The following is an 18,399-nucleotide window of genomic DNA, read 5'->3' on the forward strand; positions in this document are numbered from 1 at the left end:
TAAAAGGGTTGATAAGACTGGCATAAAACAGATCAAATTATTCACTTTCAAATATTTGATGACCCGAAACAAATCACTGTGACAGTTCAGTTTAGGTGCTGCTTTTTTACTGTTTGCCAAGGCTTCAAGACAGTATCAGATCATTTTTATGGTGTGTTCATATTTTTTAATAAGAGATCTGCTGCCTGTGAAATTGTACAGCTATTAATAATTGATCTGCTATTACCACTGTATATGGTAAAGGGTATTACAAAATTAGGAACTGTCTTTCAGAGACCAAGACCCAGGATGAATAGGCCATGTTGTCATGGATACTAACTAGTGTCTAAATTATGTCATGGTGAGCAGGTGCTGGAGAAAGCCATACAGAATGTGCTTTATTAGCAAGCCAATGGGAGTTTTAATTCTTGAAAGCAAATTACTAAATTTGAAGTAACTGATTTATAACTGTCCAGAAAATGGCTAGTTAAAGAGTGTTGGCTTCACCGCCTATTCAATATTTAACCAGCTGTTTGCAATTAAGCAACACTTCCCAATGCAATAGGAAAAGCCTACCTACTAAACTCAATAGCACTTAATAGCTACTTTTTGAGGACCCAGCAATGGCATCTTGGAGAACTTAGTCAACATGTACCTTCACCTCACAGATGTTCAGCTGCAAGTTGTAACTGCTAAACCTGAATTTGAACAAAACTAAAAATATAAAAAACCCTACCTGTGACTCAGCAGCCACAGAGACAACTACATAAACATAAATACATCACCACACAGCTCAAAACTAGTTAGTTTACTTGCAGATATTCATTTTATTAAACCAGGTCATAATCGGAGTAAATTGAAACACTCGTCAACACCACCAAGAAGGGTTACTGATCAATCCCCTGCACTTCTAATGAAAGATGTCACTGATGGTATCTGAAATTAACAAATGGTGTAATTGCAGGAGACAAGGATCAAACTAGAGACCCCTCACATGTCAATACCTTATCGACTGGCTAAAAGAATATTCTCCTGAGCTAAACTGAAAGGCTTGTTCCCAGCACAGCTACATTCATTAAATAATCTCTTGAATTATTAAAATAAAGTGCTGAAGGAAATTAAAAATCTTTACTGCTCCCATATCATTCCATGGACTGTGGGCATCTACAGTATCTCCGGCACCTATGTATACAGCAAGTGTTAGGGTTATTATCAAGGTAGCCTAGCTCACACTTTTATTAAGGAGAATTAAACTATACTGATGTAATAATTTAAGACTGCATTAATGGACACGTGACAGTATTTTACAACTATGCAAAAAAAACATGAAAATGTAAAAGCCTTCAAAAATATATTACGCATTTAGGAAAATATAAACCTGGCGACATTACCAGTTGGTGGTCAGCCACTTTCAAATATCCTGGGTAGGATCTGAAACCTTAAAGCCTCGATGTAACAGGTATCCCAGCCCAGTACTCCTAGTTTACCTGCACGCTGTTGTTTCCCACGTTGGTGGCTCTCCTCCATCGCCTGCTTGGACCCAGGACCTCTGCCAGCAGCTGGGCTAACTTGCGCTCCATCTCAGCCTGAAACTTCTTGTCATTTGGTCCCTGCTCATAGACACCTAGAACAACTGGAACAGAAGACAAAGAAATAAGAACCGACCACAAGTCAACCAACTCCACCACCCTCCACCTCTTTATTTAAATTCCCTTTCCAAGCACATCCTCAGTGTCTCCTCCAATAAAGGCACTACTACATGGAGCATAGGGTGACTCATAATCTGGATCTCACTGGTTTGAATCAGTCACATCGAGTTGCCGATCTTGGCTGCATTGGCCTTTGCATTCCTGTGGGTTATACAAGAAAATCAGCCAGGGTTAATTTGTCTCACTGCACAATAGCTCCTGTATAATCAATTGGCTGATGGTGGGATCAGAGGTCATCTGCTTATTTTCAGTCCTTAGCACAGTATGTGGGAAACAGCAGAGAGGTGACACTCGGAATGGACATTCCAAATTTGTGAGGAAATGGGGGTAAAATCAAGATAGGTACTCCATTAAAATAAATAAACAAACTAATTAATAATAATAATAATAATAATAATAATAATAATAATAATAATAATAATAATAATAATAATAATAATAATTATTGCAGGATGATAAAACAGGGATATATTCAGACTGTGCATGGAAGATGATATGGCTTTCTGATATTATACTCCCACATTCTGGAATATTCAGCTAAAGTCAATCAGAGACTCTGAATCTATCTTAGTTGTTTAATAATGTACACTTTTAGCATAGCTGTTCTTCTGATTACAGTAACTGTTTTAGTTTTAAAAAAAAAATGTTGCGGGTCTACAGGTATGCTGATGCTGTGGTGGTGTTCACAAATTCTCTCTAAAGCTGAGACCATTTACACCCAATATGAGAAGTACTGTATTTCTCTGATAAGGACATTCATTTAAAAAAAAAAAAAAACACATAACTAAAACGAACCTGTTTTCACCCACGATGACCTCAGTAGGTGGGTCACATTGAGCTCTGGATAGTGAAAAGCTGCCAAAAAACATAAAACATGTATGAATTGTTCCAGAAAGGAGACAGTTAGAGGATAGTGTACAGTTCTTTATTCTAATATTGATTTACTGTACTGTGCATGCATACTGTGGTGTTTGTTTGAGGACGGTTACTTTGTCTGCTAAACGCTATATATACACAGTGCCTATAGAAAGTCTACACCACCTTCAACTTGTTTCACATTTTGTTGTGTCAGTGACTCAGAGTTTTATGCATTTAAATGATGATTTTTTTCCACTTATCTACACACCATACTCCACACTGTTAAGGGGACAAAGTGCTTATTGTGAAAAAAATTATATATTAAAAATACAAAACTGAAAAATTATAATTGGATAAGTCTCCAACCCCCTGAGTTAATACAGCTGTGAGTCTGTTGGGATAGGTCTCTACCAACTTTGCACACCTAGATTTGGCAATATTTGACCATTCTTCTTTCCAAGACTGTTCAAGCTCTGTCAAGTTCCTTGGGGAGCGTTGATGGACAGCAATCTTCAAGTCATGCCACAAATTTTCGATTGGATTTAGATCGGGGCTCTGACTGGGTCACTCAAGGACATTTACCTTTTTGTTCCTTAGCCACTCTAGTGTAGCTTTAGCTGTGAGCTTTGAGTTGTTGTCATGCTGAAAGGTGAACTTCCGTCCCAGGTTCAGCTTTCTTGCAGAGGGCAGCAGGTTTTCCTCATGGACTTCTCTGTACTTTGCTCCATTCATTTTCCCTTCTATCCTGACAAGTGCCCCAGTCCCTGTTGATAAGAAACATCCCCATAACATGTGCTGCCACCACCATGCTTCACAGTAGGGATGGAGTTTTTTGGGTGATGCGCTGTGTTGGGTTTGCGCCAAACATAACGCTTTGTATTAGGGCAAAAAGTTCAGTTTTAGTTTCGTCAGACCACAAAACTTTTTACAGAATACTTCAAATGGGATTCAAGGTGGGGTTTCTTGAGTAATGGCTTCCTCTTGCCACCCTACCATACAGGCCAGATTTGTGGATTGCTTGGGATATTTTTGTCACATGCACACTTTGACTAGTCTTGGCCATAAAAGCCTGTAGCTCTTGCAAAGTTGCCATTGGCCTCTTTATAGCCTCTCTGATTAGTCTCCTTCTTGCTCGGTCATCCAGTTTGGAGGGACAGCCTGATCTAGGCAGGGTCTTGGTGGTGCCATACACCTTCCACTTCTTAATAATCGTCTTGACAGTGCTCCAAGGGATATTCAAAGCCTTTGATATTTTTTTATACACATCCCCTGATCTGTGCCTTTCAACAACTTTGTCCCGAAGTTCTTTTGAAAGCACCTTGATGCTCGTGGTTGAGTCTTTGCTTTGAAATGCACGACCCAGCAAAGGGAACCTACAGGAACTGCTGAATTTATCCTGAAATAATGTGAATCACTTCAATTTAACACAGATGGAGGCCACTTAACTTGGTGTGTGATTTTAAAGGAGACTGGTTACACCTGAGCTAATTTAGAATTGCTATTACAAGGGGCGGTGGACACTTATCCAACCAAGCTATTTCAGTTTTTATTTTTATTTAATTTTCTACAAATTTACAGAATATTTTTTTCACTTGGAAGATGTGGGGTAGGATGTGTAGATAAATGAAAAAAAAAAAAAAAAAAAATGCATTTTAATTCCAGGTTATAAAGCAACAAAGGTGAAAATTTCAAAAGGGGGTGTAGCTATTGACAGATATGCTGTGTAAAGCTGACTCCACTGATACTAAAAGGAAACAATTTTGAAAACTGACATAGACCTAGTAAGCAGTCAGTTCTTTTTAATGCAGAAAGAATGACTACAGTACACACACATTCCTTTGGAGATGAGTTGTTATTCTACTATAATGAGGAGAGGATAGTGTGTCTTTACACTCAAAGGGAACTAATAATTGACAGTGTTTTTTTTCCTGCTTGTTGAAAGCACTGTGGGCACAAAGCTCGATCTGTACAATTAGCTGTCTGTTCCCAGACGCCAATAGGAATTTGAAACGAGCTGCTGCTTTTAGTTCTACATCACAGAAATCTAGAATGCGCTTGTGCACACTGATGGAATATATAATAATTATTACATTATATACTGATCACATCACATCCTGAAAAGAGAAAAATCGCTAAATATATATACTGAACACATCATTTTGTATGTTTCTTGGGTGTAGTGGTGCCATATTTTGTATGTTTTTTTATATATATATATATATATATATATATATATATATATATATATATATATATATATATATTTTTTTTTTATTTTTTTTTTTTAAAAAAATTGGATCCTTTAGACTGTGGTGATGTGACCCAAGGAACATACACAATAATGTGTTCAATATTTTTTAATTTTAATTTAATTACATGGGTTCACAATATATATGTCAACCTAGATTTTAAATGCATTATTCACTTTATATTTAACATATAGCGATAAATGACATTTTGTTGAATAACACTGTCAAAAGTGGTTTCCGTTTGCAAGTACAAGGACGTACGTTCAGCTATCTGTAGCACTGGAAAGCCCAGATAGAAGCTGAACTCCACAGTGTTTAAAATCCTCATGAGGTTGCTCACGTCTGAGCCACTCAGGAATCCAAATGAATCTTGAATGGCAAAGGTAATATCCACAGGACTCCTCAGCAGTCTCCCCGCATCAGACACATCTGTGGTTATGTTTAAAACCTACAACACAAAAAGAAAATCAATAACAATGATTTCCTTTTGCATTAGTGCTCTCAGACATTATTTATTGCTTTTTTAAATCTCATACTGTGCATATATAGGGGATCCTGTATTACTGAATAATAATGAACTGTAGAACACCTGCATAAAGGGCAGCTTCCATGTCTAACGCTTTTCCTCACAGGTAATCTACAAAGGGAATACAGTACAGCATGCGCAGTTTTGAGGTTACAGTGTGTAAGTAAATGTACACACAAAAAGATAATTTTTGATTTTTACTGTGTATAGATTATCTGCAAATTGCCTGTATGGTGATATGGAAAATGGTTTCTAAAGCCATGTGTAAAAATGATTAACCTGCCATTCACCAACATTTGTTTTTGTCTTTTTAAATATATATTCATAGCACTACTGGGCCTTGCAATAAGTCGATAAACTTATGATTGGGTGCGTACATATATGAATGAAATCGTATACAATTACAAGTGATTACAACATTCTCAAGTGCAGTTTTATTAGTCCCTGCTTTGCTGACTGTATTCATGTGCTATTTGGTCACGTCCCTAAAAGGAAGACAAATGCAGCTCTTACGTGCACAGTGAACCTGGTCGTTTCCCGGTATCTTCTTCGTACTTCTGAGAATGCCATTGTCAATCCTTGCTCAATGCGTTCGCTGAAGTTACAAAACCTCACGTCAACGTGGTTAGGGACAAACTGAAGTACTGAAAAGAGTTCAACATACAAAAAAAAAGATGAAATGCTTTGAATCTGTTTGTTAACATGCCAAAATGCTTCAGGGAACACCAGTATTAATTTGTCCTGGTAAACAGAAAACAACTGAACCAAGTCATTAGGTTGGCACAGAAATGGAAACAAATGACTAAGAAGTTTCATTAAGTGCCAGGGACACAGTCAACTACATTGGATATTAATGCTGACGTATCTTGTTGTTTGGGGGGAATTGCAAACTAAAATAAATATGCAAACCAAAATTATATTTGAATAATTTATTGTGAGTATTTCACACATCTTGCCCCAGAACTGTCTATTGAATATGAGGGCCCTGAAGGCTACACTAAAACGTTGCTTTGTTCTGTGGAAAATACGGTTATTGAGTAGAAACTCAAGTTAGAACTTATATACAGTGTTTGGGAGCCAGATTTAGCTGTTAAGCACTGCTGCTCCTGCTATGGGGGTGAGCACATCCTATCGAAACTCAGGAGCTGTGATATTTCTCTCTCTGGGACTATCAATGGGATGTATTTCACCAATCGCAAAGTGGTGAACACTAATGTCTCAAAGTATGGAGGCCCATTTCACGGTGTCATATTGACATGCCACTCCACAGCAGGAGGATATGAGGAGGTTCATGAACAGTGCCTGCCTGTTTGACTGCTTGCGACAAAGCCAGTAAGCTCTACAGGAGCGTAAATCCACCCTCCCCACGAGAGGAGGTGCTTATTTGCTTTGCCAGCCTTAAATTTTTTATGTGTGAGATTGCTTTAAGATCTTCCATTTATGTGCGGGGCACTCCCAACCAGTCTCTGTATGCCTTGCTCAAGTAATCAAGCTGGTTAAACAGCGGACAGGCGTGCTCACTGTGAGGAACCTGCTGTCTTCTTCTCACTAGGAGATCGCTGACTGTGTGAGTGGGGACTGCAGTGATAAAAGGGAAGGCTGAGAGTCAGTCAGCAGTCTGCTTGGGAAAACGCTAACGCTGGAGCTCTAACTTTATGGACTCTGTTTCATACTGTTTCTGCCTTTCACGATCACAAGCCTGATTCTATGACTGTTTATTCCTGTGCCTTCCTACACCTGTCTATTTAAGCACGCTAACCGCACCAGCTCCGAGAAATATACTGGCTACCCATTACCTAACGCATTGTAAATAACAGTCTGGCTCATTTCGTTGGCTTATTTTTATTTTTCCTTGAAAAAAGAAAAAACATGGACTTTTGTTCAATCATTTATTGCATTTAATATAAAGAATTGTTTCCTTTTCTTCCTTTCTTGCTGTTTCTTTGCCCGCCGGCACCCGACACTGCTATGCTGTAAACAGTACTGTGGAAATTTATGTAAAAACAACAATAATATGGTTCCCTCTATTTAGATGATTATATTGTTGTGAATACCTGTGTGAACCTGGAACTGGTGGTCAGGTGCTGCAGATAATGCATTAAGAGAGGCAATGGGAGAGGTATCCCTTATAGATGGATGCAAGGCATTGATGACAGCTATTGCTGTGTAGACAATAGGACCTGAGGTAACCAGAATGGTGAGATTTGGGGGATAATTCAGCACCTGTAAAAGAGAAGAGAAAATAACTTTATCCTTGTGTTTTTATCCCCCCAGGACCTAGTTCACTTGTCTTCAACTTGTTCTGTTTCCATTGTCAGTGCATTATGGGTTCCTATGTTGTTGGCACGGCAATGTTTGGGGTTTGTGCATGAAGTGCCTACTCCATGAATGGTGAGGGGCAATGGCACTGGATACAGTCAAACATGCTGCTGGAAGGTACCTTGCAAAGCACCTCAATTCTTAGTAATTGTTTTAAACTTAAATTACACACCTATGCACTTCCAACACATCCCCTTCCCTTCCAAATGGACCTAGTCTTAACTAGGTTAAATATATTTTAATTATTTCCTGTTTTATTGCAAGTATCACATTAAGAAACATATCTGTTTCAATAAAGAAAAATATATCCTAATTAGCAAAACATGCCTTCAATGTGCTGTGTACTTGAAATGAGAAAATCCAGAGACAGCTCCCTTACTGACAGCTGAAAATAATCTGAAGTGAAATATGTGTGTGATGATGAACAATCAGATGAACAATCAAAACTAGGACAATTGTAATTGGCAACAATCAGATCTTTATTTAATCACCTTTCATTTCAATGCACATCTGCATTAATGGCAGTAGTACCACTTTACCCTAAAATTATATAAAAACTGTTTACATCTGACGATTTATCCTCAGAGTCATCGGTTCTATCAGCATTCATTTGTTTGTGTCATATTTTATTAGTTTTAAACACAGGATTTAAGTAGAATATTGTTGTCTTGTTGTATAACCCTTAATTAATATATAACATTTCGTAAATCTTACCAAGAAATGCATAGCTATTAATAATGCTTGTCTCAAACAACTGATATCTCAAGGCCAGCACTGCTTGACTTCTTATCAGCTGGTTGAACTCAAAGCCATGTCAAGTCAGGTCTTAAAGGATCCCAATGATTCAGAATGAACAACATGGCTTAGTGACTCATTCCATAGCCTCACCGCTCTCTTTGTAATCAGTATCTCGTACCCCCTGTCCTAACTCTGCCTCCATTTCATTTCCATTTCCATTGCTGTTTCTGTGTTGCTCAACCTTTCCTCACAGCTCATTAAGACATGGATCAGCCTGGTTGCTCTAGTTGAACACAGGATTCAGTCTCAGCCTTATTATAATCTCATTTGATTTGTGATCTACAGACTGCCATAACCATTTTCACAGGACAGATTTTCTAATTACAAGTTCAACCCAAATATATGCACTAGCAATGTTTCAGAATTTAAAAGCAAGCAGATCACAAGCTCCTTACAGATCTCACACTAACCATGATGTTCTATTCTTTTAGAGTCAAAGCCCTACAATTGATTTTTTTTTGCTTTTCTAAAGCCACTGCATCAAATTAAATAAAGGTAGTTTCTTCCTGTTCATAAAACATCTTGTCTTGTTGGGAGACCCAAGCAGTAAGGCAGCATGTCGATCAATCACCTCTATTGCACGTGGCAATGTAGTGCTAACACCAGCAATGCTATCAATAGCAATGCAGTGATTGATGGCACTGTCATCTGTAACAAGGGTCAAGCTACAATTTCAGAATTACTAAAAAAAAAAAAAAGGTAAAGTAGACAAATGCTTTTTCTTCAAAAAACAATGAAAACACATTTGTCTACCTTTCAGTACTACTGAAGATCTTATGAGAGTGTTTTATTATGGTTTAAATGTAATTTTAGTTAACTAAAAAAAAAAAAAAAGGCTAATCGTAGGTCTTTGTATGGTGTTTATGCATAGGAATTGTTACAGCCACTGAAAAAAAGAAACAAACCCTCTGAACCTTTAGATGTTACCAAGCTACCAAACCCTGGAGACGAAGGCCCACCTTTCCAATTGGAGTCACTGAACTATTCCAATTGTTTTATTCACAGAACTATTTTCCATTGTCTAATAAAAATATTGCTTTCAAAATATTTGCAGAACTTGCAGCTTTCCATACCTGCAGTTTAACTGAGCGGTTGAATTGAACACTCAGAGCCTCTTTCATATATGCTTTTGTGTTCTCCAGCTGTGCTCCTTTGGCAAGACCTGCAGATTTGAAACAGAAAGTGAGACCAAATACTGTACATTTTTGAAGTACCACACTGCCATATCCTGCAACATCTTGATGGAGTGAAGGAGCACCTTTTAAACTTTTAAAATACAATAGCTACAAATAACAACTTTTGATATGACACAATTGAAGGTATGGGATTTCTTAGTGTAGGTGGAGTTAAGTAGTTATTGAATAATCTGTAAATGTAGTGGGGATTTTTTAATGATTTTTTACTTACGTAATCTGACTAGATACAAGTCTGACGTGGTGATGTCACAAAGGTAAGGCAGGGCTGTTGTTGTTGTTGTTGTTTCCACTGTGGGGGTGGTATCAGCGATGGGTGTAGAGTTTGAAATAGTAACTGTGGTTGTGGTGAAAATGGCTGCTGTAGCTGCAGCAGATTCTGTGTTTCTGGTGGTTACTATAGTAGAATCAGTTACTGAAGTCACAATGTTTTCTGTTGGATTAGTTTCAATGTTAGTGCTGTGATTTGTCGTGGGTGTCACAGGTGGGGGAGACGGGGCAGGTATAACAGAGGTAAGCTCAGTGGGAGAAGGAGAAATGTGCACAGACGTGGCCGACACGGATATCTCAGAAAGGCTGCTCATAGGGATTCCAACTGAGGATGGGGCAAACCACTGGGCAGTGTGGAAGGGGGTGACATCATCCGAAATGGAACTAATAAAGATATCTGGCAGCCGTGTGGTGGGCTGAACTGAGAAAAACGATGAAGTCAAAATGGGCTCTTCTTTGAAAGCACTGCTTGTACTGGGTGTGGTCTCCACTTCTGAAGTTGGCAGCGCTGCAGGAGGAACAGCTGTTTTGTTGGAAGACGCAAAATGATCCATTGCTGCAGTAGATTCCACCCAGCTGTCCCAAAGAGAAGCTGGTAAGTCGCCTGCATGGGTCTGCACCACCAAAGGCTCCACCAAAGAGGATGTGGGTGTTGTGTCAAAGATAGAGGTCTGTGGTGGAGAAATCATGGATGAATCATAGCCTGAAGTCTCCATGTTAACAAATTCTGATACGTTAAGGCTTGAAGTCTCCGACATTAGAGGACTGAATGGGTCTAATGTGGAGTTTATAAATGAAGTGCTGCTACTTGGTTCAAAAGATGAAACTGCTATTGAAAACGATGTGCTTGATTCAAGGGAAGGCAAAGAAGACAGATCACTTGATTCAACGGTAAATGACGTAAACAGATGACTAGTGTCTGTTACTAATAATCCTGTGGGTACGACACCAGGTACCTTTACCGATGCTGATGATACGTGGCCTGTGTGCTCTGTGGAATTACGATTGTTTTTTTGTTTTGATAAACTTGCGTTTTCTATGGCCAGTAAAGTAGAATAATACTCCAAACTATTCATGTCAGGTAGGAGAAGTTCAGTCGGTTCTATAGGGAAGGGTTCGTCATTCCAGTCTGATAAGGAATCGTTATCAGAGATGTCATATTCTGGAGGGCCTATTAAGTCCAGTGAAGTGTGGCTGTGGGAGGAATAAACAGACGTAGGATCAATGGTTCTAAAGCCCGCATCATAACTGCTTGAAAAATCCAAAGCTGACTCCGCAGTTGCAATATACATCGAAGACAGCGACAGAACAGGCCTTAAAGGGAACGATGTGTCATAGACCTCCGTGCTGGATTCCTCCACACCATACATGTCAACAGGTAAACTGGTAAAAGGTGAGAGTTCATCCACCTCTGAGCGTATTAATGTCATTGTCTCTAGATAATCCCCGGATCCAAAATCAGTCTCTATCGACTCAGCTGAATATAATTCTTTTGTTGGAACTAGAGTCAGCTCTTCAGTTACTAAAATAGTGTAAGGTCTGAGGAAAGGCACAAAACTTGCAAACAGCATCAGTGGTTTTAAGCTACTTGGTCCTTCATAAGGTATATTAGTACCTATTATTGTATCACTTAAACCTGGTGTTTTGCTTGGAGCTTCTCCAGTGCTGGAATAATAATCTGAGAAAGGGTGTAATGGAAGACTTGTTCTTAACATAGCTGGATCTCCAACCATTTCTAAAAATGGATGACTGGGAATACTAGAAGAAGCAGTATGAAGTTGTTCACTTGAAGCTGTCACTGGACTTTTAAGTGATCCCACAGACTGAACTGGGGATTCGGTAAGTCCTTTGGTAAACGCAGACATGCTCTGTTGATTGGTATGACCAACTGAAGTTAAAGAAGCAGAGGATGATGTGGAAGTTAATGGCCTAGAATCCACTGAAGGTGACAGATTCAATAGAGTGGTGCCTGTCCTTTGTGTATTACTGACGTTTTCCTCTGCAAATTTAGATGGGACTCCCAAAGTACCATCTAGCTGTGGTAATGTTGTTTTTGCTTGAGCTCCAGTTGGGTGTGCTGTTAAGGCAGTGTGCAGCATATCTGTTGGTACAGATGTTTCCTCTTGAATCTTAACTAACAAGTATGATGAATAATTATATCCCATAAGATGTTCATCTGAAAAAAAGAATGCAAAAAATTAGTAACTTGACTTATTGTGCTTGTCGTTTTTTGGTTTTGCTATTTGAGTAAAGGATGAGTCAATTCATATAGTCATGTCCATGACAAAAAAAAAATCATTTGATCTTTGTCTACCTCTTTTTCCTGGAGTGCTGTACTTGGATAGGGCAACCTGGCATTGGTTCTACAATGTACCTTTGAGCTGAGATTTGAACATGTCCTGTCCAGTATATTGCTTGCTTACTATGTTCAAAATATTTAAAGTTTCCAAAAATCAAAAAACGAAACAATCTGCATCTATCTTTTACAAATCATTAACCTTCAGTGCTGGGTAAAATATTTGGTAACTACATAAATAAACACATTTTAAGCTCAAAATCTAAAACACTTAGTGCAGCAGGTTATTGTCAAACCAGGAGCTAAAAATAAGGACTGTATGAACACGCCTGTAATAACATCTGACTGTTCTACAGAACAAATAGCTTTTGGTAGCTCTTGCATGACAACACAGTGATATCTACCAAAGGAACTCCTTTCCATACAGCAATTTCTCCATGGAAAAATAATCAAATGTCTGTAGCCTGGTACCATGTGTTGTAGTCACAGCATCATCACTTCTCAAAGCAGTAACTGACTTCAAAGCAAAATCATCTCACAACCAAAGTGATTCAAGTCTCCCACCCCCAAAATGTGTATTAACTAGTGACTGTTAGTACAGGTAACTATATTATAACTACATATTTTGATGGTAAATGAAAAGCTGCTTTTATAAAGATTTTTTTTTAGTTATAAACAATTTAAAGAATAAGGTCAAATTAAAAAAGCTATTTAATAATGTAAGAAGAGTTACTATATCCTTGCATATCATAAAATATAGGACATTAACCTCACAGCCATTTTCCAATATTCTTCCCTGTGTACTGCACACTTCTTTCAATATAATGAGATTATATACGTCACATTGTATAAAAACTGCCGATTCCAAAGAAATGTGTACACTATAAATCCAAACAGACCAGATGATTTATTAACCTGACCCTCTCAGCAGCTTCCAAAATAAAGGCTTCATAAGTATCTTAATGTCTCTGGTTATTTTCTCACTTGGGCCTGGGTTTTCCACTTTCTCTTATGGTTTGTGTAGAAAATGGTACATTCCAGTTTAAGGGCCATTAATCATTTGAGATTAAAAGGAAAATATGAAACATCATTGCAGCATATTATTTTGCACTGTGAAAAACAGTGCCATATCATCATAAAATGGGGGGGTCCCTACAGACAAAACCGTGCTAACACACACACACACACACAGCAGATAGCATATCAGCTATTTTTAAATGGCATTTAAAAAAACAATGGGGTGATATTGTCATGACATTTTCAAACGACTGCATTAGTTATAATACTGGTATGCAATGTAATGCAGATTTACAGTCTGTGATGTGATGTTTTACTGCATCTACCCATTTCACCCAAACTGCCTCTTTGTACCACAGGTAACGCAGCAGTTCAACACAGCAGACTGTGTTTCCAAACAGAACCCTTTTAATCCAAAGAATGTGAAATATTTCTAGAATGAAGCATGTTCTGATGGGAAAACCTGGCTGTACCAACGAAACTGCCTTACCAAACAGATATCAGTTATTGCATTACAGTAATCCGTCGTGTATCTGACTGCGGTGAATCCTGTTTAAAATCCCATTATACACAGCTGTAACAATAACTATATTCACACAATTATTGTTTGAAGATTCAGCTTTTATTAGGGAGCTCCCCTAAATCCCTTGTTCAGAAGGATACAGGGTATTAGTGCTGTGTACACTTACATTAGTGTCAGATCGTTTACACAGTAATTCTACGGGGGAAAAAAACTGTAAGTAGTGTCCATTTGCTGAAACATTATAACCCCCCCCCCCCCTTCCAGAAAAGTAGAAAATCGAAGTCACAATAGAAATTAAATGTGCAGTACTTACATTACTATGTTAGTCCCATCGCAAAATATTAAACATCGATCGATCGGGTGATCCTATTAAATATCATCACAAAGCACACTGCCCGATGCGACTGAAAAATCACGTCACTATTGATTGCATTGGACAGTGTATCCAGGGCTTAAATAAATCTATAAGGAACAGGGGAATCTTGATTGCACAATAATTACCATGGCACAGACGATAAATAACATTGCCAACACACTAATTGTAAAAGATGCATTTGATTTTAGCTGCACACCAAGCATATATGAACGGTTTTTGCTTCCTTTAATCATGCTGGTTACTAACAGTGGGGACTCTGTGCTCCAAGAGATTACTGACATCACATGAAAGACAGGCTAAGACAAAAATCCAAAATTAAAGACATACATATTTGATATCGCATCCTTCATGAGCTACTTAATAATGCAACGCTTTGCTTATTAAAATCTAATGTCAGGGCAATATCTTGACATTCGGGCGAATTAAATCTAACTGGTTTGCACTGCATAATGTTCTGAATATAATCGTTTGTAGCACTACAGTAAACATTTGGTTGGCACTACTTCAATATAAAAAAAAAATATAGCCTAACATAGAGAACATGAAATTGGGCCAGAATACACAACCCAACTTAATCCACTTCATTGTTGCACCAGTCTACTGCTCTAATGGTACGTTCAGTAGTTCAGAACAACCCCCACAACTTGAGTGAATGACAAATGAATGTACTGAATTGATGGGGGCATACTTCATTTAAACTGTATTCCAACCAGCTTGGCTGAGGGGCAATTGCTTCTATATTTGTTTTAAAGACTTTATTATACAAAGAGACAGCTGAAAGGGCTGGGATGGGGTTACAAATAAACAAGAAGGCAACATTCAAAAGTTACTGGTTAATCGCGAGTGTGGCGTTTCAGTTGTTGGCGCTGTCCTGTTAAGCTGTGACCCTGAAAAGATATCTCATCTATGCATGGTATTGCCCCTTGTGCCAATGACAAGGTTCCACGTCATGCCTTATATTATAAACGAAACGTTTTTGGCACTAGCACTGGATAATGAACTAACAATAAACTCAGACACAGCGTCATGCACTTCGATCTCAGGAGAATTTTAAAATAAATAAGATGTCAACATTTTTAACATGGCCATGGACATGTGAAAGGTTATGACAGTGATGTGAATTTATAACAGTATAACTCTTTTCACACTAACAAATATCTAGCTATCAAGTAACATGTTTTACAGTGTTTCTAAGTGATCAGGATCACAGCCCTACTTCTGTGCCTGAAAATGCAACTCCAATGAGCTGTGTTTCACGACCCATCCTCTGAACTAGTAACTCTAATCACAGACCTTTTTCACAAGCTCAACTTTAACAATGAAACAAGCAGATACTGTACATTGGTATCTCACAACACTACTTCCAGTCTGTCGCTCACACCCCTTAATGACCGGTGAAGTGCTGCCTGCATCTACAACAAAGGTTAGCTTAAACTATTACACATGCTTGAATGATAAGCTATTGTCCCATTCCTATCACTAGCCCCTGGGCATTTGCATTCAAAACAATGATCACTAATCCTCCTGCTTAGTAGGTCCCCTGAGCCAGACACTGCCAGACACAGACAGGATTCACTTTCATCTTCAGTTGCCTGGCTGGTATATTCTAACATAGTTCATACTCTACAGCATATATTTACACTGCAGCCAAATAGGCCAAAAGATTTCCAAGACCATGACATTCAGTTCAATACATTACAGTAGCATTCCCTGTAGGAAACTCCAGCAATGAATCTTAACTGGAATAAACTCCCTTTGCTGGTTTTCAACTGGTCATGCTTGTTTAGGATACTGTGTTCCTTTAATATAAAATTCAAGTGCCTTTTTCCCTACACGTTAAAACTGAGTGGCTAAACTGGGGTTTATATACCAGATGACTATCCAGCTATGAACTATGACAGTTCCTATTCTCATTTCTTGTAGATCAAAAACTATGGTAAATGCTTAAGTATAGGAAAAGCATGGGAAAACAGCAAATTTATGTTGGTTGTTGGTTTTAGTGTGTTTAAACTATTAAAATTGAACCTGTGTCAATGATCCGGAAGCATATGAGCATCTAGGTTGACAGAATAAATATAAGAAGGCCAGACCACTAGCCGGGACATCAAGTTATAAAAGCTTAATTCTAGTTATGTTTAACAATTTAAATAAGATTTGATGCAGCTTGGATACTCAACTGAAAAAGCAAAGTTACATTACGTGAAGCATACAGTCTATCACACACGATTATGTATCTCACACTACCTTCCTTGTAAGCAACATACTTGTATAAAAGGAATCAATGGAGGTCATGTTTCTGTGAAACAGGGGGTTGCTTATGATATTTGCTAGTCCATTGTTGGCTTATAAGGATCCAATCTTACACAGCAGTGAGGCTACAGTATACAAAAGGAAGCTTTTCATACACCTGGATGGATTACCCAAATTTAATCATTTTAAACAACCCCTCTAAAACTCAGTTTGCTCTATGATTTCAATTCAAGTAGTTTCACACTGTATTTAAAAAAAAAAAAAAGCTAAAGCAGTCATAATACTTGTGCAGATAGACAGCACAAATATTCAACTAGAATGGAACAACCTGTATGATTTCTATAGGGGTAGTGCAGTAAAAAAAAACAAAAAAAAACGAGCCACCGAGACTGGTGTACTATATAATTCATACATTATGGTTGATGTGTCCCTGATACACAGATGACAAGGGAGCCGCTGCTAATCTGTCCAGCTCATCTAGCATCTAGCTCATCCTCACTGTGAACCATCTGCACTGATTAATTCTGTTAACTGTCAAGGTTAATTAATTCTTCCCTTGTCATACATTAGCTTAAAAGATGTTACTTGTTGATTTGAAATGCCTTCCAGCATGTGTCGTTCGGACAAAGCTTTCAGCAATGTAAAAGTGTCTCTGTTTGTTTTGTTGCTGTTAGTAGAAGCTCCCCAATCTTCCTGATGTCATTGATGGTGCAGTGGGTTATTTCATTTGCCTCTTGTGGGCACTAGTTCATATCACAAACCCAACACCCAAATCAGCACAACTACCTGTCTCTACTTGAGAAAGGAGCATGACTGAATATTGGAGTTCCTGACTGAGACGTGCACTGCATGGCACATGGTTTCTAACATTCATTCTACACAGATAGTTTATTTTGTATAGTTGCACTCATGCACTGATCAAATTAATTGAATACAGTAGATGTGTAAGCAAGGCTTTGTCTTAATGCGCTCCAAGTCCCCTATTGTGCAGGCAGAGTGGAGTAATCGCTTACCGACAAAAGTCAATATCAAGTTACAGCTGAGGGAATACATGGGTATGATAACAGTAAAATAGACTTTCTATTAACAATGGCTGATTCATGGAGAAACTGAAAAATAAACGATAGAGGCCACAGCTTTTAATGACATGCTGCCTGGCTACATGCCCTGGGAGTGTGAGAGGCTTAATCTCTCAGTTCACCTCAGTCGCTGAGTGAAGATAGCCTGGGTCTGCATTACACTGAATCATCTTCTTGTCTGTCTGATCTAAGGATATCACTGATTGCACCAAACCTAAGAACACTGATGTGAATGTGGTTTACATATTGCATCCAGTACAGTATTAATTGTGTTACTCTGATTAATGTTTGATCCCCTAAAGTATTTTCTGTAAAATGTTGGCCTCCGATACCCAGCTCAGCTATTGTTTGCAGTTCCTTTTCATGTTAATCACAGCCAAGTCTTTCCCATCTAATGTATTTCCTAACTCGCCTTTGGCTTAACTGCATTATTGTTAAGGTTTCAGATTTTAAGTTTTAACCGATGAACTCAGATCCTTATTTTTTTTAGTCACTTTCTGGTGTGAGTAAACAGTGGGAGACTAATGTAATTAATTGCATATCAATGCATAAAGTACAGTAGGTGTATGTTAAACAGAGGCCCTCATTATAAACACAAGACTGATGTATTACTGCACCATGGAAAACTTGAGGTATACAACCAAGGGTGCCAACTCAAAATGAATGACTGTTTCTGTACAGAAGAGCCAACTTAAAACATTCTATAATTTAATATGAACTACTCTGTTGAGGACTGTTAGTAACTCCATTCTGTATTTTTTCTGGCTTTATTAAGTCTGTTAATTATGCTAATGGTTGTATTTTTTATAACAGTGCAATATACACTAATGAGCTGGTGTTCTATATTTACATTTAAAACAGCAGGAATACAATACAACTTTAGTGTTGCTCTGTGGCGCTCCTCTCATTAAAGAGGTCCCAGAATTCACATAATAGAGAGCCGACACTGCTTAGCAG

The 18,399-nt window shown here is 38.2% G+C and overlaps 1 protein-coding gene across 5 annotated transcripts in view; it reads right to left on the reverse strand.

The window, feature by feature from the left end:
- LOC121318094 (UPF0606 protein KIAA1549-like) overlaps positions 1–18,399 on the reverse strand; it is a 56,625-nt gene that overhangs the window by 16,856 nt on the left and 21,370 nt on the right. For all 5 annotated transcript variants that reach the window (XM_041254372.1, XM_041254369.1, XM_041254371.1 and 2 more), the window contains exons 2-8: positions 9,846–12,077; positions 9,512–9,600; positions 7,376–7,544; positions 5,835–5,965; positions 5,057–5,243; positions 2,484–2,543; positions 1,467–1,612 (exon numbers count right to left, since the gene is read on the reverse strand). In XM_041254372.1, coding sequence (XP_041110306.1) covers positions 1,467–1,612; positions 2,484–2,543; positions 5,057–5,243; positions 5,835–5,965; positions 7,376–7,544; positions 9,512–9,600; positions 9,846–12,077 — 3,014 coding nt within the window. The remainder of the gene's footprint in view (positions 1–1,466; positions 1,613–2,483; positions 2,544–5,056; positions 5,244–5,834; positions 5,966–7,375; positions 7,545–9,511; positions 9,601–9,845; positions 12,078–18,399) is intronic.

This window comes from Polyodon spathula, chromosome 7 (genome assembly GCF_017654505.1).
Source record: "Polyodon spathula isolate WHYD16114869_AA chromosome 7, ASM1765450v1, whole genome shotgun sequence".
In the NCBI taxonomy this organism is placed as follows: domain Eukaryota; kingdom Metazoa; phylum Chordata; class Actinopteri; order Acipenseriformes; family Polyodontidae; genus Polyodon; species Polyodon spathula.